Consider the following 19,713-nt stretch of genomic DNA (forward strand, 5'->3'; position numbering starts at 1 on the left):
TCAATCTCTGTCTCTCTCTCTCTTCTCCTCTCTCGCTGTTCTCCATAGGTCTTTGTAGAGGTGTGCAATTTTTCTTCGCCCTCCCCCCAACGCTCTCTCCCTCTTTCTCTCCTTTTCTCTCTCCCCCACCATGCGCCATTATGTCGTAGTGCAGTTTGTCACTGTGAGCACCAGTGTTGCTGTTACAGCTAGGCCCAGATAGCAGCTGAATAGCACCGTCTACAGAGAGACACAGAGCCCTCGGTCCTGGTCAAAAGTAGTGCATTATATAGGGAATAGGGTTCCATCTGGGACGCAGACACTGTCAGCAGGGGAGCCAAGTGTAAAAACAACGTCTGATGAGGTATTAATACAGGATATGTTTTGGGTTCCTGTGACCTCTCTGTCACCTGTCCAAAGGTCAGATGTTAAGAAGCTTGGTCCAAGGACTGAAGATCAGACCAAAGACTGATTATGCTTCATCATGCTTTTGTTAGTGAATCCTATAGAGAATATGATATGTCCTGGAACTTGACTTTGAATGCTACTGGTTATGTGTTACTGCAAAGTATCTGCCTGATGGTATGGTATTTCATTCCAATGGTCGATGTGCACACGTCACATTCTGTCGACTCATGCATCCCAGTGTTTACCCTATATTAATTTAGCAGCAGCAGGCCATGCCCACTACCATGCCCCCGCCACACCCACAAAAGCCCCCTTTTGTTCCAGAAAAAAACCCTGGAATGACAAGTTGAAATGTATATTTGTAGCATTTGATGCATTGAGTCTTTTGGTGGTTTTAAATGAGGTACAGTGCCTTCAGAAAGTATTCATACCCCTTGATTTATTACACATTTTGTTGTGTTACAGCCTCAATTCAAAATGGATTAAATATTTTATTTTATTTTATCACCCATGTACAAACAATAACCCATTATGACTAAGTAAAAACATGTTTTTAGAAATTTTGGAAATGTTCAAATGGGGGTGCATGACCCCGAACCCCCCCAGCAAAAGGAAATCCCCCCCTCCCACTCAAACTTTTGCTACCACTGCTGAAAAAAATCATAGGGGAAACACTGCATCCCCCACTCAGAGGGATAATGTTCCAGTTCCAGAACAGAGCTTGAGTAACCAGCAGCATATTTAGCATTTTAAGAGCTTTTGCAGAGGTTGGCACATCATTAATTAGCCATTCTAAATGTTACGTCAGCACTTTCCTTTTAAGAGAAGGCCTGTATTGAAATTGGCCTGTTTGCCCCTCAAAATGGCGCTCTATGGCTGATCCTTTTCTCTGCATTTGTTGATAGTGCTTGATGGAAATATAGCCTATATCTTTAGTCTCCCTCTCAATCGACTCTCTCCCTTTCATTTTCTAATTCTACTCTCTCTTTCTTTTTCTCAGTCTACTCTCTCCCATTATTTTTCTTAGTCTACTCCCTCCCCCTTTTCTCTCTCACGCTCTTATTTTCTGATACCATCTCTCTATTTCTTTTTCTCTGTACTCTCTCTCTCCCAATTCAATTAAACTCAAGGTGCTTTATTGGCATGTTAACATTGCCAAAGCAAGTGAAGTAGATAATATACAAAAGTGAAATAAACAATCAAAATTAACAGTAAACATTACACTCACAGAAGTTCCAAAAGAATAAAGACATTACAAATGTCATATTATGTGTTGTAATGATGTACAAATGGTTAAAGTACAAAAGGTAAAATAAATAAGCATAAAAATGGGTTGTATTTACAATGGTGATTGTTCTTCACTGGTTGACCTTTTCTTGTGGCAACAGGTCACAAATCTTGCTGCTGTGATGGCACACTGTGGTATTTCACCCAGTAGATATTGGAGTTTATCAAAATTGGGTTTGTTTTCGAATTCTTTGTGGCTCTGTGTAATCTGAGGGAAATATGTGTCTCTATGTGTCTCTAACATGGTCATACATTGGGCAGGAGGTTAGGAAGTGCAGCTCAGTTTCCACCTCATTTTGTGGGCGGCCTTTCTCAATAGCAAGGCTATGCTCATTGAGTCTGTACATGGTCAAAGCTTTCCTTAAATTTGGGTCAGTCACAGTGGTCAGGTATTCTGCCACTATGTACTCTCTGTTTAGGGCCAAATAGCATTCTAGTTTGCTCTGTTTATTTGTTTTGTGTCAAGTAATTATCTTTTAGTTTTTTCATGATTTGGTTGGGTATAATTGTGTTGCTGTCCTGGGGGGTGTGTTTGTGTTTGTGAACAGAGCCCCAGGACCAGTTTGCTTAGGGGACTCTAATCCAGGTTCATCTCTCTGTAGGTGATGGCTTTGTTATGGAAGGTTTGGGAATCGCTTCCCTTTAGGTGGTTGTAGAATTGAACGTCTCTTCTCTGGTTTTTGATAATTAGCGGGTATCGGCCTAATTCTGCTCTGCATGCATTATTAGGTGTTCTACGCTGTACACGGAGGATATTTTTGCAGAATTCTGCATGCAGTCTCTCAATTTGGTGTTTGTCCCATTTTGTGAATTATTGGTTGGTGAGCAGACCCCAGACCTCACAACCATAAAGGGCAATGGGTTCTATAACGGATTCAAGTATTTTTTTAGCCAGATCCTAATTGGTATGTCAAATTTTATGTTCCTTTTGATGGCAAAGAATGCCCTTCTTGTCTTGTCTCTCAGATCGTTCACAGCTACCTGAAGTTACCTGTGGCGCTGATGTTTAGGCCAAGTTATGTATAGTTTTTTAAGTGCTCTAGGACAACTGTGTCTAGATGGAATTTGTACAGTCGTGGCCAAAAGTTTTGAGAATGACAAATATTAATTTTCACAAAGTATGCTGCCTCAGTTTGTATGAAGGCAATTTTAATATACTCTAGAATGTTATGAAGGAGAATTGCAATCAATTGCAAAGTCCCTCTTTGCCATGCAAATGAACTGAATCCCCCCCAAAAAACATTTCCACTGCATTTCATCCCTGCCACAAAAAGACCAGCTGACATCATGTCAGTGATTCTCTCGTTAATAACAGAGTGTTGACGAGGACAAGGCTGCAGATCACTCTGTCATGCTGATTGAGTTTGAATAACAGACTGGAAGCTTCAGAAGGAGGGTGGTGCTTGGAATCATTGTTCTTCCTCTGTCAACCATGGTTACCTGCAAGGAAACACGTGCCGTCATCATTCCTTTGCACAAAAAGGGCTTCACAGGCAAGGATATTGCTGCCAGTAAGATTTCACCTAAATCAACCATTTATCGGATCATCAAAAACTTCAAGGACAGTGGTTCAATAGTTGTGAAGAAGGCTTCAGGGCGCCCAAGAAAGTCCAGAAAATGCCAGGACCATCTCCTAAAGTTGATTCAGTTGCGGGATCGGGGCACCACCAGTACAGAGCTTGCTCAGGAATGGCAGCAGGCAGGTGTGAGTGCATCTGCACGCACAGTGAGGCAAAGACTTTTGGAGGATGGCCTGGTGTCAAGAAGAGCAGCAAAGAAGCCACTTCTCTCCAGGAAAAACATCAGGAACAGACTGATATTCTGCAAAAGGTACAGGGATTGGACTGCTGAGGACTGCGGTAAAGTAATTTTCTCTGATCAATCCCCTTTCTGATTGTTTGGGGCATCCGGAAAAAAGCTTGTCCGGAGAAGACAAGGGGAGCGCTACCATCAGTCCTGTGGCATGCCAACAGTAAAGCATCCTGAGACCATTCATGTGTGGGGTTGCTTCTCAGTCAAGGGAGTGGGCTCACTCACAATTTTGCCTAAGAACACAGCCATGAATAAAGAATGGTACCAACACATCCTCCGTGAGCAACTTCTCCCAACCATCCAGGAACAGTTTGGTGACGAACAATTCCTTTTCCAGCATGATGGAGCACCTTGCCATAAGGAAAAAATGATAACTAAGTGGCTCGGGGAACAAAACATCAATATTTTGGGTCAATGGCCAGGAAACTCCCCAAACCTTAATTCAATTGAGATCTTGTGGTCAATCCTCAAGAGGCGGGTGGACAAACAAAAACCCACAAATTCTGACAAACCCAAAGCATTGATTATGCAAGAATGGGCTGCGATCAGTCAGGATGTGGCCCAGAAGTTAATTGACAGCATGCCAGGGCGGATTGACACATATTGACTCTTTGCATCAACTTCATGTAATTGTCAATAAAAGCCTTTGACACCTATAAAATGCTTGTAATTATACTTCAGTATTCCATAGTAACATCTGACAAAAATATATAAAGACACTGAAGCAGCAAACTTTGTGAATATTAATATTTGCGTCATTCTCAAAACTTATGGCCATGACTGTATTTGTGGTCCTGGCGACTGGACATTTTTTGGAACACCATTATTTTGGTCTTACTGAGATTTACTGTCAGGGCCCAGGTCTGGCAGAATCTGTGCAGAAGATCTAGGTGCTGCTCCAGGCCCTCCTTGGTTGGTGACAGAAGCACCAGATCATCAGCAAATAGTAGACATTTCACTTCAGATTCTAGTAGGATGAGGCCGGGTGCTGCAGACTTTTCTAGTGCCGTCGCCAATTTGTTGATATATATGTCGAAGAGGGTGGGGCTTAAGCTGCATCCCTGTCTCACCCTTAGGCCATGTGGGAAGAAATGCGTGTTTTTTGCCAATTTTATCTGCAAACTTATTGTTTGTGTACATGGATTTTATAATGTTGTACGTTTTTCCCCCAACACCACTTTCCATCAATTTGTATAGCAGACCCTCATGCCAAATTGAGTCGAAGGCTTTTTTGAAATCAACAAAGCATGAGAAGACTTTGCCTTTGTTTTGGTTTGTTTGTTTGTTTGTCAATTAGGGTGTGCAGAGTGAATACGTGGTCTGTCGTATGATAATTTGGTAAAAAGCCAATTTGACAACTCTGTCTCTTTCTCTTTATCAGTCTACTCCCTCTCTCCCCCCTCTCTCTCTCAATCTATTGTAAAAATCTACGTATTCCCTAACTGCCCATGCCTTTGACTGTCTTGCTTAGTATTTTTGCTAAAGCTAGGCTGAGCCTTGTCTTCTTCTCACTGTGGACCAAAACGTTTGAGAAACAGATGCCTCACAAGTTCTCAACCGGCAGCTTCATTGAATAGTACCCGCAAAACACCAGTACTCCGGGAAGCTGGCCATCCAGGCAGAGTTCCTCTGTCCAGTGTCTGTTCTTTTGCCTATCTTAATCTTTTATTTTTATTGGTGAACTGTCTGAGATATGGCTTTTTCCTTGCTACTCTGCCTTGAAGGCCAGCATCCCGGGGTCGCCTCTTCACTGTTGACGTTGAGACTAGAGGTCGACCGATTATGATTTTTCAACGCCGATACTCATTATTGGAGGACCACAAAAGCCGATACCGATTAATTACAACAATACTGAATTAACACTTATTTTAACGTAATATAAAACATCAATAAAATCAATTTATTCTCAAATAAATAATGAATAAATAAATAATGTTCAATTTGATTTAAATAATGCAAAAACAAAGTGTTGGAGAAGAAAGTAATATGTGCCATGTAAAAATGTGTGCCATGTAAAATATGTGCCATGTAAAAAAGCTAACGTTTAAGTTCCATGCTCAGAACATGAGAACATATGAAAGTTGGTGGTTCCTTTTAACATGAGACTTCAATATTCCAAGGTAAGAGGTTTTAGGTTGTAGTTAATATAGTATTTATAGGACTATTTCTCTCTATACCGTTTGTATTTCATATACCTTTGACTATTGGATGTTCTTATAGGCACTATAGTATTGCCAGTGTAACAGTATAGCTTCCATCCCCCTCCTTGGCCCTACCTGGGCTCGAACCAGGAACACATAGACAACTGTCAGGTGCGTGAATGAGGACCCAAAAGCGAATTAACAAACAGAGTTTCTTTAATGATGAACACACGTGGGCTCAGATGGACAGGTAGATTCCGACAGGACAGGACAAGGTTGCAGCAAACACGATGATAGTCTGGTTCAGGCATGAGACACACAAACAAGAATCCGACAAAGACAGGAGCAGAAACAGAGAGAGATATAGGGACCTAATCAGAGGGAAAAAGGGAACAGGTGGGAAAAGGGGTGAATGAGGTAGTCAGAGAAGACAAGGAACAGCTGGGGGAAAGAGGGACAGAAACGGTAACCTAGTACGACCAGCAGAGGGAGACAGGGTGAAAGGAAAGGACAGAAACAAGACACAACATGACAATACATGACAGACAACAGCCACACTCAAAGCATCGTTTCACATCGCTCCACAAAAGCTGCGGCCCTTGCAGCACAAGGGGAATAACTACTCCAAATCTAAAAGCGAGTGACGTTTGAAACAGTATTAGCGCACACCCAGCTAACTAACTAGCCATTTCACATTGGTTCCACCAGCCATTAGGCTGATAGGCTTGAGGTCATAAACAGCGCTGTGCTTGTGAAGAACTGCTGGCAAAACGCACGAAAGTGCTGTTTGAATGAATGATTACGGGCCTGCTGCTGCTCAGTCAGACTGCTCTATCAAATCAGGCTTAATTATAACATAATAACACACAGAAATACGAGCCTTTGGTCATTAATATGATCAAATCCGGAATCTATCATTTCGAAAACAAAACGTTTATAATTTCAGTGAAATACGGAACCGTTCGGTATTTTATCTAACGGGTGGCATCCCTAAGTCTAAATATTCTTGTTACATTGCACAACCTTCAATGTATGTCATAATTACGTAAAATTCTGGCAAATTAGTTCGCAATGAGCCAGGCAGCCCAAACTGTTGCATATACCCTGACTCTGCGTGCAATGAACGCAAGAGAAATGACACAATTTCACCTGGTTAATGTTGCCTGCTAAACTGGATTAGTAGTTATAACTAGTGATTATGATTGATTGTTTTTTATAAGATAAGTTTAATGCTAGCTAGCAATTTACCTTGGCTTCTACTTCATTCGCGTAACAGGCAGGCTACTCGTGGAGTGCAATGGTTAGAGCGTTGGTCTAGTTAACTGTGCGGTTGCAAGATTGGAACCCCTGAGCTGACAAGGTGAAAATCTGTCGTTCTGCCCCTGAACAAGGCAGTTAATCCACAGTTCCTAGGCAGTCATTGAAAATAAGAATGTGTTCTTCTTAACTGACTTGCCTAGTTAAATTAAAGGTATAAAATATATATATATATATATATATATATATATATTTTTAAATAATCGGAAATCGGCGCCTGTGAGGCGTCTGTTTCTCAAACTTGACACTCTAATGTACTTGTCCTCATGCTCAGTTGTGCACCGGGGCCTCCCACTCCTCTTTCTATTCTGGTTAGAGCCAGTGTTCGCTGTTCTGTGAAGGGAGTACACAGTGTTTTACGAGATCTTCAGTTCCTTGGCAATTTCTCGAATGGAATAGCCTTCATTTCTCAGAAAAGGAATAGACTGACAAGTTTCTGAAGAAAGTTCTTTGTTTCTGGCCATTTTGAGCCTGTAATTGAACCCACAAATGCTGATGCTCCAGATACTCAACTAGTCTAAAGAAGGCCAGTTTTATTGCTTCTTTAATAAGGACTACAGTTTTCAGCTGTGCTAACATAATTGCAAAAGGGTTTTCTAATGATCAATTAGCCTTTTAAAATTGTAAACTTGGATTAACTCACACAACGTGCCATTGGAACACAGGAGTGATGGTTGCTGATAATGGGCCTCTATATATCCATAAAAAATCTGCCGTTTCCAGCTACAATAGTAATTTACAACATTAACAATGTCTACACTGTATTTCTGATCAATTTGATGTTATTTTAATGGACAAAAAAATGTGCTTTTCTTTCAAAAACAAGGACATTTTTAAGTGACCCGACATTTTTGAACCGTGTTTTATATATATATATATATATCATCTCGTCTTCAAACCTATCCTTTATGTATAGTGTTTTATTTCCGTTCATTGAGGAGTGTTATCCCTGTGTTCCAGGTCTCCCCTCCACACCAGAGCCTCGGCCCATCCAGAATGAAGAGAAGGAGATAATCAAGGACCTACTGACACCAGATGACTCAGACATTTCAGACCTCTCCCCAAACACAGAGTCCTGTCCCAAAACAGACCTCTCCCCAAACACAGAGATCTGTCCCAAAACAGAGCACACCTCAAAGACAGAGTCCTCCACCAAGACAGATGCCAGACCTGGCACCCCTGGGTCTAGTACCAGCCCCCAGCCTAAAAAAGGAGGTACGGTATACAACGTGTCACCTCTGAGCACCAGAGAGAGAGAGAACCAGGAGGATAAGGAAATAGCCTGGGGTTAGATATACAGTGTAATGTGTAGAGTAAGGGAGCTATTGAAGCTGGTCTACCTGTCCACAGAGGGGAGAACCATCCGATGCTTCTGATGATCGAATTGATCTTTAGTCATTACACACCCAATCAGACAGATGGCAATGGCTGAACCCCAAATCATTTGTTGTGGATGGTACGGTATGCAGGAATAAGGAGGTGGGGTTTGAGGAGGAGGGGGGAGTACTGATACCCTGTGTTGGGACAGGAGGACCTCAGGCTCAGGGAGTTTTCCTGAACACTCTCCAGCCTGTCTCTTCAGACTCCAGCCTTATAAGACTCCAGTACAGAAATTCACCCTTTGATGGTGGTGGGAGGAAAGAGCGGTTGCTATAGTTACGGCCGGGGCATACATATTACATAGCATGAAGTTTGAGCTCCTCAGAAAGAGATTGGCATTACCCTAAGGCCCCGTTTCCAATACATACAGCTTATCAAAACAGAGTCCGGTCCACAGCCACGGCCACCAAAATACAGTACATCTGTGCCTAGGCTGAAACTGGATTTAAAATGCATACAAAAATCCTTCCTCTGATGCTGTTTGCGTTTATCAAAGTGGGTCAGAGTTAACATTGATGATTGCTGCAGACAGGAAAAGGTGCAAAATATATGATCACATGAGTTCCATTCGGGTTCACACAAACTGTTAAGCTGTAGAGTGAATAACATTATACCATCGCAGCGGGAGATGTAGGCTGCGTCCCAAATTACACCCTATTCCCTATGTAGTGCACTGCTTTCCACCACGGTCAATAGGGCTCTGGTCAAAAGTAATGCACTATATAGGCAATAGGGTGCCATTTGGAACGCACACATAGACCTTTATCTTGAATATATGAATACACACTGTAGTTTAGAATTGATACAATAATTGTTTCAAGTACATGACCTCTGCTATGCTATTGTACTCTACATTACAGGTTCGATCAGCTGTTCTGTGCACTGGGACTCTGTAGTGCGTTGATATTTTAGGTCAAAATAAATGTACAATGTGTATACAAATCATTAGGAACACCTGCTCTTTCCTTGAAATAGACTGACCAGGTGACTCCAGGTGAAAGCTATGATCCCTTATTGATGTCACTTGTTAAATCCACTTCGATCGGTGTAGATAAAGGGGAGGAGACAGGTTAAAGAAGAATTTTTAAACATTGAGACAATTGAGACATGAATTGTGTGTGTACCATTCAGAGGGTGAATGAGCAAGACAAAACATGTACATGGGGGGGTGCAACTCAATATTAGGAAGGTGTTCTTAATATTTGGTATGCTTAGTGTATCTTTCTCTGCCTAGATGGGTTGAGCACAGAGCAACGACAGAAGCAGGCCAAGGAGCGGAGGGAGGAGAGGGCCAAATACATTGGTAAGCCCTAAAGGAAAATATGCTATAGAGAAATGATATCATTGTATCCTATGTGACATATTGGGTTTGCCTATTGTGGAGGGCAAAGAGACGTATCTAGTCTTGTCTAGGGATGCGTCCCAAATGGCACCCTATTCCCTACATAGTCTTATGGGCCCTGATTAAAGGTAGTGCACTATAAAGGGAATAGTGTATCATTTGGGATGCAGCCTACATTTCTGACTCTAGACAGTGATACAGAATGTAGGGATTATTAACCCATTAGACACTGTAGCCTTCAATATGTTGAATTACGCAACCCTTAACTGGCCTCATGTCTTACATTTGAAATACTCTGCCATGGGTTCTGCTTTTGCATGATTGATGCTTGTTGACACTTGCTGTTGTCTTCCCTCTCGTATTGCTGCTTCAGAACAGCAAACTCAGCTGCAAGGTAAGGCAATAAGATCAGCACTGGTAACATCACTTGTTAGCAGCAACAGTCATGCTATTATTCTCCACATCTCCACCTTGTGATGGTGATGCAATGTTTTTTTATTTCCCTCTGTATGCTTCTCAACAGTTCTTTCCTTTTTCTACCTCCTCCATGAATCAGTTGTTTTGTCTTCTGTTTGTTGTCCTCGTTTTTCACTGGGAACCTTAGAATGTCTTGTTTTTCTCTGAAGGTCAAAACGATGAGATAGTTCAGTTATATGACCCCATCATGATGTTTTTTCTTTCAAGTTCTCATTTTGCAGATATTTTTCTTTCACCATATTTGTTCAAATCCCCCATCAATTTTTGCATGTATACTTTGCATTAGTAATGTCGTTCCAATATAGATTTTTCTCTACAGATGTTTTCAGGGTCTATTTTTCATGATATTGTATTCTGATCACATGCAGTAGGCTAGTATTTTCCCCAACCCTATTCTCCCACAACATTGGCCTAAGCCCCTCTTTCTCTGCACTGAGGCCAAATCCTGAGCAACCAATCAGAGGAGGACTTGGTGGGCGTATCCCACTGAGCCGTCCCATAATCCCCCTGGGGAGCGGCGTGAAAAATGTGTAGTCATTACCGTGAATCGACCGTGACGTGCCTCTCAGACAGATTAGATGTAATTACTTATTTCATTAGTCTCATTATAATCGCCATGCCAAGGAATCGTTTCAGCAGCCAGCCAGCCAGCCAGCGGACAGAGCCTATTATTTGACTGATAATGGCAAACCTTTGGCTGACCTCTGTTGGTCCAGATGTAAGATATGAATCTCCTATGGACCAGATATTGTAATGTTTAGATCAGATTTTTCTATATTTTTTAATGAATATTACTAACAACAACAGATACATTTTGGCCAAGGGATTGGTGGAATACGTTTAGAGGGTGTAATACAAAATACAATGTCATATTATTAATCTACAGTTTATGTTCTCAACCCTGAACAACATGGGCCTGGGAGGCTCACAGGAATATTGGTATCCACAGTACTCCAGCAATTAGACATTTTTCCACTCAATACTTCTTGTATTCCCCAAAAACGATAGATATTTTTAAAACATAAATGCACTGTAATTTAACCTTTAAAACTGCAAAGTTATCTCTCTTCCCCTTGATAAAATGGGTAGAATTGCAGGAAATTAGCTTGAGGACTGGAAGATTTTCTCTCCGATGCCAAGAGGTGGGACTTGAAAATGTTCCTTCCCAGGGCCGGAGATTTGGTTCGTCCGGGCATGCACTGCAGAAGTCATAGTAAATCTCCTTATATGCAAGTTGTGTTCTGATTATGAGGAGGTCCATGATTATTTTGCTATCACAAAAGGGGTCCCCGGACCGAAAATGTTTGAGAACCCCTGGACTCGAGTATTCTAGCCTTTTACCTATTTATAGAGAAGGGCTAGGGAATGTTAACAGAATACAAATCAGGCCCTTAACTTAGAACATCAAACACTCATGCATTTCAGATTTTGATCAAATCGTTTTAATGTTTTAAATATTTCAGAGTGAGGATTGCATTCATTATCAAACACATGCGTTATCAAAGACATCTCACAATCAGCACTGAGACATTATCTTGAAAAAAATGTACTCTTCAAGAGTATCCAGACCCCACCATTTTAGTGCTAAACAAAACGTGTGCAGTGGAAGTGGGCCCCAAAAAACTATGAGCCCCCCAAAAACTCTTCAAAAGTAGCTTGCCCCCACCATGCTAAACAACATGTGTGTGGAAGTGGGCCCATGTGCAAGGGACTGCAGAACAGGAAATGCCACTCTGAGACACAGTACACATGTGGCATCTACCTCAAAGAAGGCTTAATGAGCTGAGAGGACACAGCTGGTGCACAGCATGCTTGGATTTTAAACAAAGCCCGAATGATTGCATTTTAATCGTGTCTGTCAGGAATGAGCCACAGAATCTGTGGCGTGAAACTCAGTATCTGCTAGAAAGCACTAGTAAAACACAGTAGGATGCTACTACCACAACGACTTGTTTACTGTTATTATAATTATTCTAATAAGATTACAACTCTAGCAGGATGTAAACAACAATATGTCTTCATCTTCCCGTTCTATTTGTCTTCCTTTTCCAATCTGGTTCCAGGAAGCCATGAGACTTTTGTGCCTCTAAAAGTCTTTAACAGATCACCAGGCCAGAATTCCTCTCAGTGAACAAACAGCAAATGATGTACTGCTCAGTCATTCAGAGTTTTTTATGACCAGGTAGGGCAGAAAGAAATATAAAGAGATGGGGAGATTATATCCCAGTTAGGTAATAGGCTGGTAACAGAGAACAGGTCTAAGGTATTAGTTATGTAACCCTGATATTTCCTCTGCTCACTATCCCCAAGTGCTTCAACAACGCTGAATGGTACATGATCCCATCCATGACTTCTGAACTTTCTTCATTAGCTAACTGTACCGCATGTATTTATTTCTGTTTTTTTTTTGCATAGCTGCCATGTACAGTACCAGTCAAAGGTTTGGACACACCTACACATTTTTCTTTATTTTGACTATTTTCTACATTGTAGAATAATAGTGAAGACATCAAAACTATGATATAACACATGTGGAATCATGTAGTAACCAAACAAGTTTTAAATTCTTCAAAGTAGCCACCCTTTGCCTTGATAACAGCTTTGCACACTCTTGGCATTTTCTCAACCAGCTTCACCTGGAACGCTTTTCCAACAGTCTTGAAGGAGTTCCCACATATGCTGAGCACTTGTTGGCTGCTTTTTCTTCACTCCGCGGTCCAACTCATCCCAAACCACCTCAATTGGATTGAGGTCGTGTGATTGTGGAGGCCAGGTCATCTGATGCAGCACTCCATCACTCTCCTTCTTGGTGAAATAGCCCTTACACAGCCTGGAGGTGTCTTATGTCATTGTCCTGTTGAAAAACAAATGATAGTCCCACTAAGCGCAAACCAGATGGGATGGCATATCGCTGCAGAATGCTGTGGTAGCCATGCTGGATAAGAGTGCATTGAATTCTAAATAAATCACTGAAAGTGTCACCAGCAAAGTACCCCCACACCATAACACCTCCTCCTCCATGCTTCACGGTGGGAACCACAAACCACAAATGCGGAGATCATCCGTTCACCTACTCTGCGTCTCACAAATACACGGTGGTTGAACCAAAAATCTCAAATTTGGACTCCCAAACGACAGATTTCCACCTGTCTAATGTACATTGCTTGTGTTTCTTGACCCAAACAAGCCTCTTATTCTTATTGGTGTCCTTTAGTAGTGAAGGCCTGATTCACACAGTCTCTTCTGAACAGTTGATAGTGAGATGTGTCTGTTGAACTCTGTGAAGCATTTATTTGGGCTGCAATTGTTGAAGCTGTTAACTCTAATTAACTTATCCTCTGCAGCAGAGGCAACTCTGGGTCTTCCTTTCCTGTGATGGTCCATCATAGCGCTTGATGGTTTTTACGACTGCACTTGAAACTTGAATCTTCTGCATTAACTGACCTTCATGTCTTAAAGTAATGATGGTCTGTTGTTTCTCTTTGCTTATTTGAGCTGTTCTTGCCATAATATGAACTTGGTCTTTTACCAAATAGGGTTATCTTCTGTATACCACACATACATTGTCACAACACAACTGATTGTCTGAAATGCATTAAGAAGGAAAGAAATTCCACAAATTAACTTTTAACAAGGCACACCTGTTAATTGAAATGCATTCCAGGGGACTCCCTCATGAAGCTGGTTGAGAGAATGCCAAGAGTGTGCAAAGCTGTCATCAAGGCAAAGGGTGGCTACTTTGAAGAATCTCAAATATAAAATATACTTTGATTTGTTTAACACTTTCTTGGTTACTACATGATTCCATATGTGTTATTTCATAGTTTTGATATATTTTATATTTTTATATAATGTAGAAAATAGTAAAAATAAAGAAAAACCCTTGAATGAGTAGGTGTCCAAACTTTTGACTGGTACTGTATATTGAAATGAAACAATTAAACCATGAGTATATAAAACTAAACTAAACCATGTATATTCAAATAAAACTAAACCTGTACCCGTTGTCTCCCGTTGCATAGCGGCTAAGAAGGCCCAGTGGCTGGAGAAGGAGGAGAAGGCGAGGCGTCTGAGGGAGAGCCAGCTCGAGGAGCGCAGGAAGAGGCTGGAGGACCAGAGACTGAAGCTTGAGAAACGAAGAGCCCTCCTAGAGGAGAAACAGAGGCAGAAACTTGAAAAGAACAAGGTGGGGAGTAGAGGCCTGGAGGAGGGTCACGTTCAATTTCTCTCTCTTGCTCAATTGTTGTGTGCAGTTTTGTTATCAGCTTGGTTAGTCTAGGGTACACATACAGCCAATGATCTAAGCTTTAATTAATTCTCATTTTAGGAATAATATTCAATTCTAAGCGGTTGCTTTGGGTGGAGAGGGCACATACATGGTGGTTTGGTATTTTGTAAATATTACATATCACTGTTCTCAGCTAAGTGTAGCTTCTTGAGAGAGTCACAGTTTTTGTCTCCCAATGTCCCCACCACAGGAGCGCTACGAGGCGGCCATCAAGAAGTCAACCAAAAAGACCTGGGCTGAAATCCGTCAGCAGAGATGGTCCTGGGCTGGAGGCCTCAACCAGACCTCCCGCAGACAAAGTGAGTCGCACTGGAACCACGTAGAACCTCATAGAACCGTATAGACATGAACCACCCAGAACTTCAATGAATTGCTTGTACAGAGTACCTTCATAGTACAGGACAGAAACGTAACTTTCTAGTCTAACTGATGTTAATTATTTACAGTGTCCTAAGGTTTTGGTGTTAGGCCATTGTTAGGCACTGTAATTTGGTTGGGGTGGTAATGTTCTGAGGACCATTAGAATAGCGAGATTAGTCATTCTACAGTATAATTCATGTTTACTAACATTATTTTGCCTAACAGTGGCTCACTATTTCTACTTGACTTCATTTATCACTGAATCACTGAGTACCATTATGATTTAGACTGGATTTGTATTCTTAACGTACCGTTTCTCTCACTCCAGATTCTCACTGTTCAGTAGAGTCCAGAAATAGGAGATAGAAGGGAAAAGGTGTCATGTATACGTTTCATTCGACTTTCTGCGTGAGCTGCAAGGTGTTGAGTTGATCAGAGCTGTAAGGAATCGACTCAGGGTTCAGTGTGCCAACTCTCTCCTATGCTGCTCAGTCCAACAATGACGCAAGCTTGTGAAAGGCTATCTCTTTGATTGTGACCTTGAGGTCAAGAACCTTCTCTCCTCTCTGAAGTGTAAATGAAAATGAGTGTGTGTGGATGTGTTTGGTTTGAGCAACAAAGACAATCTATTTTTCCACTTTTCCGGTTGTTGCTTTTATATACAAAGATTTGTTTCTGGGTTTTAGATGCCATTCATAAACCCAGTCATTTAACTTTCCCAATTTTACCCCAACCTTTTTCCAGTACCCTAACCCCTTCCCCAGATTAAAAGCACTCTGAATCTGTCCTGTCCGAGTGGACTGCTTAGTAATGAATGAGCTGAATCAAAGAGTTAGCCCTGTGTAAATAGAGTGAATCAGGTCTGTCTGAGCCAACAGCCTAAAATGAAACAGTGAATGGTGAAGTGGTCCTCCTGTAAGTCTAGCTCTATCAGCTGCATGGTCCAGGGAGACAGACAGAGGGGTCATGTATTGGGGAGTGGGTAGCAGGTGCGCTATCTCGTTTAATAGCTGGGTGATCTGCCATATATGACAATGACTTCAAATGAAATCCCAAGTTCAAGAACATTGAGAATTGGTGGCACTCCAATTATTATTATTTTTAAGGGACAAAAAAAGACGTCACCTTATTTCACCTTTTTATTTTCGGACGGACAGGCTAACGTGTTTCGGCAGTTTTGCCTTCATCAGATCAACAAGAGATGTGCCAAAGCCATCGTTTTTTTTTTATATGCAGGTGCCTAGCAGATAATTACAATTGCCCACACCTGTGTGAGGATGGTAATAAAAACATTAGTGGACCAACAATTGTTACTATATACACATACAAATAAACAGATCAGCAGAATAAACTTGATAAATAGCATTTAGGTATCACAATGACATGAACTTGGGATTTCATTTGAAGAGAGGTCTTATATATCTGAGCTCAGCGATCTCGGACCCTCCTCTCCCCTACGACTCCAGCACAGCCTCGTCGGGTCCCCACCCCGCCAACTTTGTGAACAGTTGTTGTCTGTTGCGTTCTCTCCGGTGCAGGCAGATGCTCGGCCTCCACCGTCAACTTGCCAAGACAGGTGGACCCTGTCATTAACAACAGGCTGTCCAAGTCCTCTGCCACCCTCTGGAACTCCCCCAACAGAAGTAAGGACGACCGACCTGCGTCAATGTCCACCAGGCCTCTATATAAACCCCCCTCCTCCCCTCTGCCCACCCCCTCCCTCTCAGATCTCCTTACCTTACCCCGATCTAGTGTTTGGTTTTTCTTTTAACTGTTGTTGCTGGTGGCCTGCCTGCCTGCCTGTTGCTTGGTGACTGGTCATTTCCTATCCCTAAAACACTACATCACCTCCCTCACACCCCCAGTCTCGTGTGCATCGTGGTTTTGTTGATGTTGTTGTTGATTGATTTACCTTCTCTTTGCATTTTTGATCAGCCCTGACATTCATATTTTGTGATAATCTTTTATAATGGTGTATATATGTTTCTGTCACTTCGGTTCCAACACCCTCCTCTTCCACACTCTTTGGTTGTCCTCCACTCTGCTGTGGTGATATGCTGTGTTGGTGGTGGTGCGGTGTCAGGGGTGGTGGTGTGGTGTCGTTGGTGGTGTGGTGTCAATGGTATGGTGTTGTGGTGTCAGTAGTGGTGGTGTGGTGTCAGTAGTGGTGGTGTTGTGGTATTATGGTGTCAATAGTGGTGGTGTGGTGTCAGTAGTGGTGTCAGCAGTGGTGGTGTTGTGGTGGTGGTGTGATGTCAGTGATAGTGGTGTGGTATTGTGGTGTCAGTAGTGGCAGTGTCGTCAGTAGTGGTGGTGTGATGTCAGTAGTGGTTGTGTGGTGTCAGTAATGGTGTTGTCAGTAGTGGTTGTGTAATGTCAGTAGTGTTGGTGTGATGTCAGTAGTGTTGGTGTGATGTCAGTAGTGGTGGTGGTGTGTCAGTGGTGGTGGTGTGTCAGTAGCGGTGTGGTGTCAGTGATGGTGGTGTCAGTTATGGTGTGGTGTCAGTAGTGGTGGTGTCAGTAGTGGTGGTGGTGTGGTGTCAGATATGGTGGTGTCAGTTATGGTGTGGTGTCAGTAGTGGTGGTGGTGTGTCAGTGATGGTGCTGTGGTGTCAGTAGTGGTGGCACAAATGTACAAGTACATGGTCAGATAGTCATGGCTGAACTCTTTATTGAGTTATTACATTATGTAGATAGGAGATCTCAGATAGAGATGTTTAAAAGTTGCTACAATATTAATATTCAGCTTTATTGTCATCCACTCTTTTAGATGTTGTCATGTCTCTCATGACCGACTTTTATTGATCTCCAATACCACATCACTGTAATGGTTGTTCAAATGCAATATTCAGTCGTCATAAGTCAATTCTTACATGAGGAACACAGAATGTCCTCCCTCAGCAGACGTATATTTTCCAGAAGCTTCCATATAAAATCCAGTCGATTTAGCAGTTACAAATGTTCTGGCTTCAGGATATACAGTAAGTTTGCCAATAACAGCCAGATGTGTTTATGGACCCAGGATCCCAACTACCAGGTGTACATTTTATCAAACAGCAGCCAAGCAAATGTCTTGCCGCATTGAAGGAGAAAAAAAATCCTCCTGACTGTTGCTTAGCAACAAGGCCAGGGCCTAGTTGGGTTATCAACCATAAAATACTTTGTGAAAATGATCTGTCCAAAAATATAGCCAAGGTAACCCCAGGTCCATTAGATAATATGAACTAATCAATTATATTAGCAACTTAGTATATTTGTCTATGCTTTTCAGGATTTTCCATTCACTGACAGGTGACATCCTAAATGTGCTTTACATGCATCTACAGAAATTACACATCACGCTTATCATCAGCTTCTATGTGTCGCTGTTGTGAGCTTACCTTACATGGGTGAATGTGTGTGTGACTGTATGTATGTACGTACGTATGTGATTAGTTAACGCATGCAGAGAGAGCTGAGTGATCTACACAAGCATAGCTGACTTGACCTAAGTAGCCGTATCAAGGTCGCATCCCAAATGGCACCATATGGGCCCTGGTCAAAAGTAGTGCACCGGCCGTGATTGGGAATCCCATAGGGTGGCGCTCAATTGGCCAAGCGTTGTGTAGGCAGTCATTGTAAATAAGAATTTGTTCTTAACTGACTTACCTAGTTAAATAAAAAAATACAAATAGGGGATAGGGTGCCATTTGGGATGCTCATTAGCATAGCCGACTTGATCTAAAGACTCGGGGCCACACAATAAACCAGTAGGCGGCAGGTAACGTAGCGGTTAGGAGTGTTGGGACAGTATCTGAAAGGTTGCTGGTTCAAATCCCTGAGCCGACTAGGGGAAAAATCTGTCGATGTGCCCTTTAGCAAGTCACTTAAACCTAATTGCTCCTGTAAGTCGTTTTGGATAATATTGTCTGCTAAAATGTACAGCAGCGAAGCAATGTACAGGAAGTCTCTTAACAGAATGGTATTTAGGCCTTTACCGTTTTGGTCATCTCATTGTGGACATTTTGAGACATTCCACTGTCAAATTGTCCTTGTGATGGAGTTGAACTTGAGAAGCCCATGTAAATATTATATTGTGAGATACTATGAATGGCCCATTGAAGATGCTGAAACTCTGTAGTCAGATAATTGCCAATTACTTAGAAAGAAGTTTACGAGACACCAGCAGACTCGGGGAGAGGGTCAGACTCGTTACCCCAGTTTGAGAGGAACGGGAGGTACTGTATTATGTATGTTACAGTATTACGCAACGCTGCATTGCACAGTGTCCCTATTTCAACTCATCTTCAAAAGGTTTTTGTAATTTCTCCTCCGAATCCTCCTCTACACAGAACTCTCATAGAGGCCTCTAACAAATCCACCAGTCTGGTTCTTTCACTACAACGCCAGTTCTGTGTTTTTTTGCCTTATATGCTGTGTTTGAAATGTTCTTCATTTCTGATATTGGTGTAGTTTTAGGGACAAATGATTTCAGGCTCTCGCAATGTTCAAAACACATTTGCTCTGACATTACATTTGTTCCAGTTATGATTGTTCTTGAGTGTTTGTCAGAATTCTGCATCCCATATGCCACCCTATTCCCCATGTAGTGCACAAATTTTGTCCAGAGTCCTATGGGCCCTGGTCAAAACGAATGCACTATATAGGGAATGAGGTGCCAACCAATGTCTGTGTAGCAGCCCATCACAATGCATCAAGCACATCCTCCTGTTGTTGAACTTCATATGGATCAGTCTTCATCTTATGACACTAATGTAACACTTAACATCATATGACAGACAAACATATGATACTGACCTAATGGCATTATAAGAGTGAGCGTGTAGAGAGTGTAGCATCCGGGTAGTGTAGGCTATAATTAAGCAATAAGGCCCAGGGGGGTGTGGTATATACCACGGCTAAGGGCTGTTCTTAGACACGAC

At 42.0% G+C, this 19,713-nt stretch overlaps 1 protein-coding gene across 11 annotated transcripts in view; it reads left to right on the forward strand.

Annotated features, from left to right (window-relative positions):
- The window catches only part of map7d1b (MAP7 domain containing 1b), a 48,841-nt gene that overhangs the window by 17,661 nt on the left and 11,467 nt on the right, over positions 1-19,713 (forward strand). For 7 of the 11 annotated variants that reach the window (XM_021560070.2, XM_021560071.2, XM_021560075.2 and 4 more), the window contains exons 2-7: positions 7,905-8,159; positions 9,559-9,627; positions 10,040-10,060; positions 14,166-14,329; positions 14,622-14,730; positions 16,330-16,434. In XM_021560070.2, the coding sequence (XP_021415745.1) occupies positions 7,905-8,159; positions 9,559-9,627; positions 10,040-10,060; positions 14,166-14,329; positions 14,622-14,730; positions 16,330-16,434 (723 nt within the window). The remainder of the gene's footprint in view (positions 1-7,904; positions 8,160-9,558; positions 9,628-10,039; positions 10,061-14,165; positions 14,330-14,621; positions 14,731-16,329; positions 16,435-19,713) is intronic. The other 4 variants (XM_021560079.2, XM_021560081.2, XM_021560078.2 and 1 more) reach the window with 3 other exon arrangements.

This window comes from Oncorhynchus mykiss, chromosome 32 (assembly GCF_013265735.2).
Source record: "Oncorhynchus mykiss isolate Arlee chromosome 32, USDA_OmykA_1.1, whole genome shotgun sequence".
NCBI classification, from domain to species: domain Eukaryota; kingdom Metazoa; phylum Chordata; class Actinopteri; order Salmoniformes; family Salmonidae; genus Oncorhynchus; species Oncorhynchus mykiss.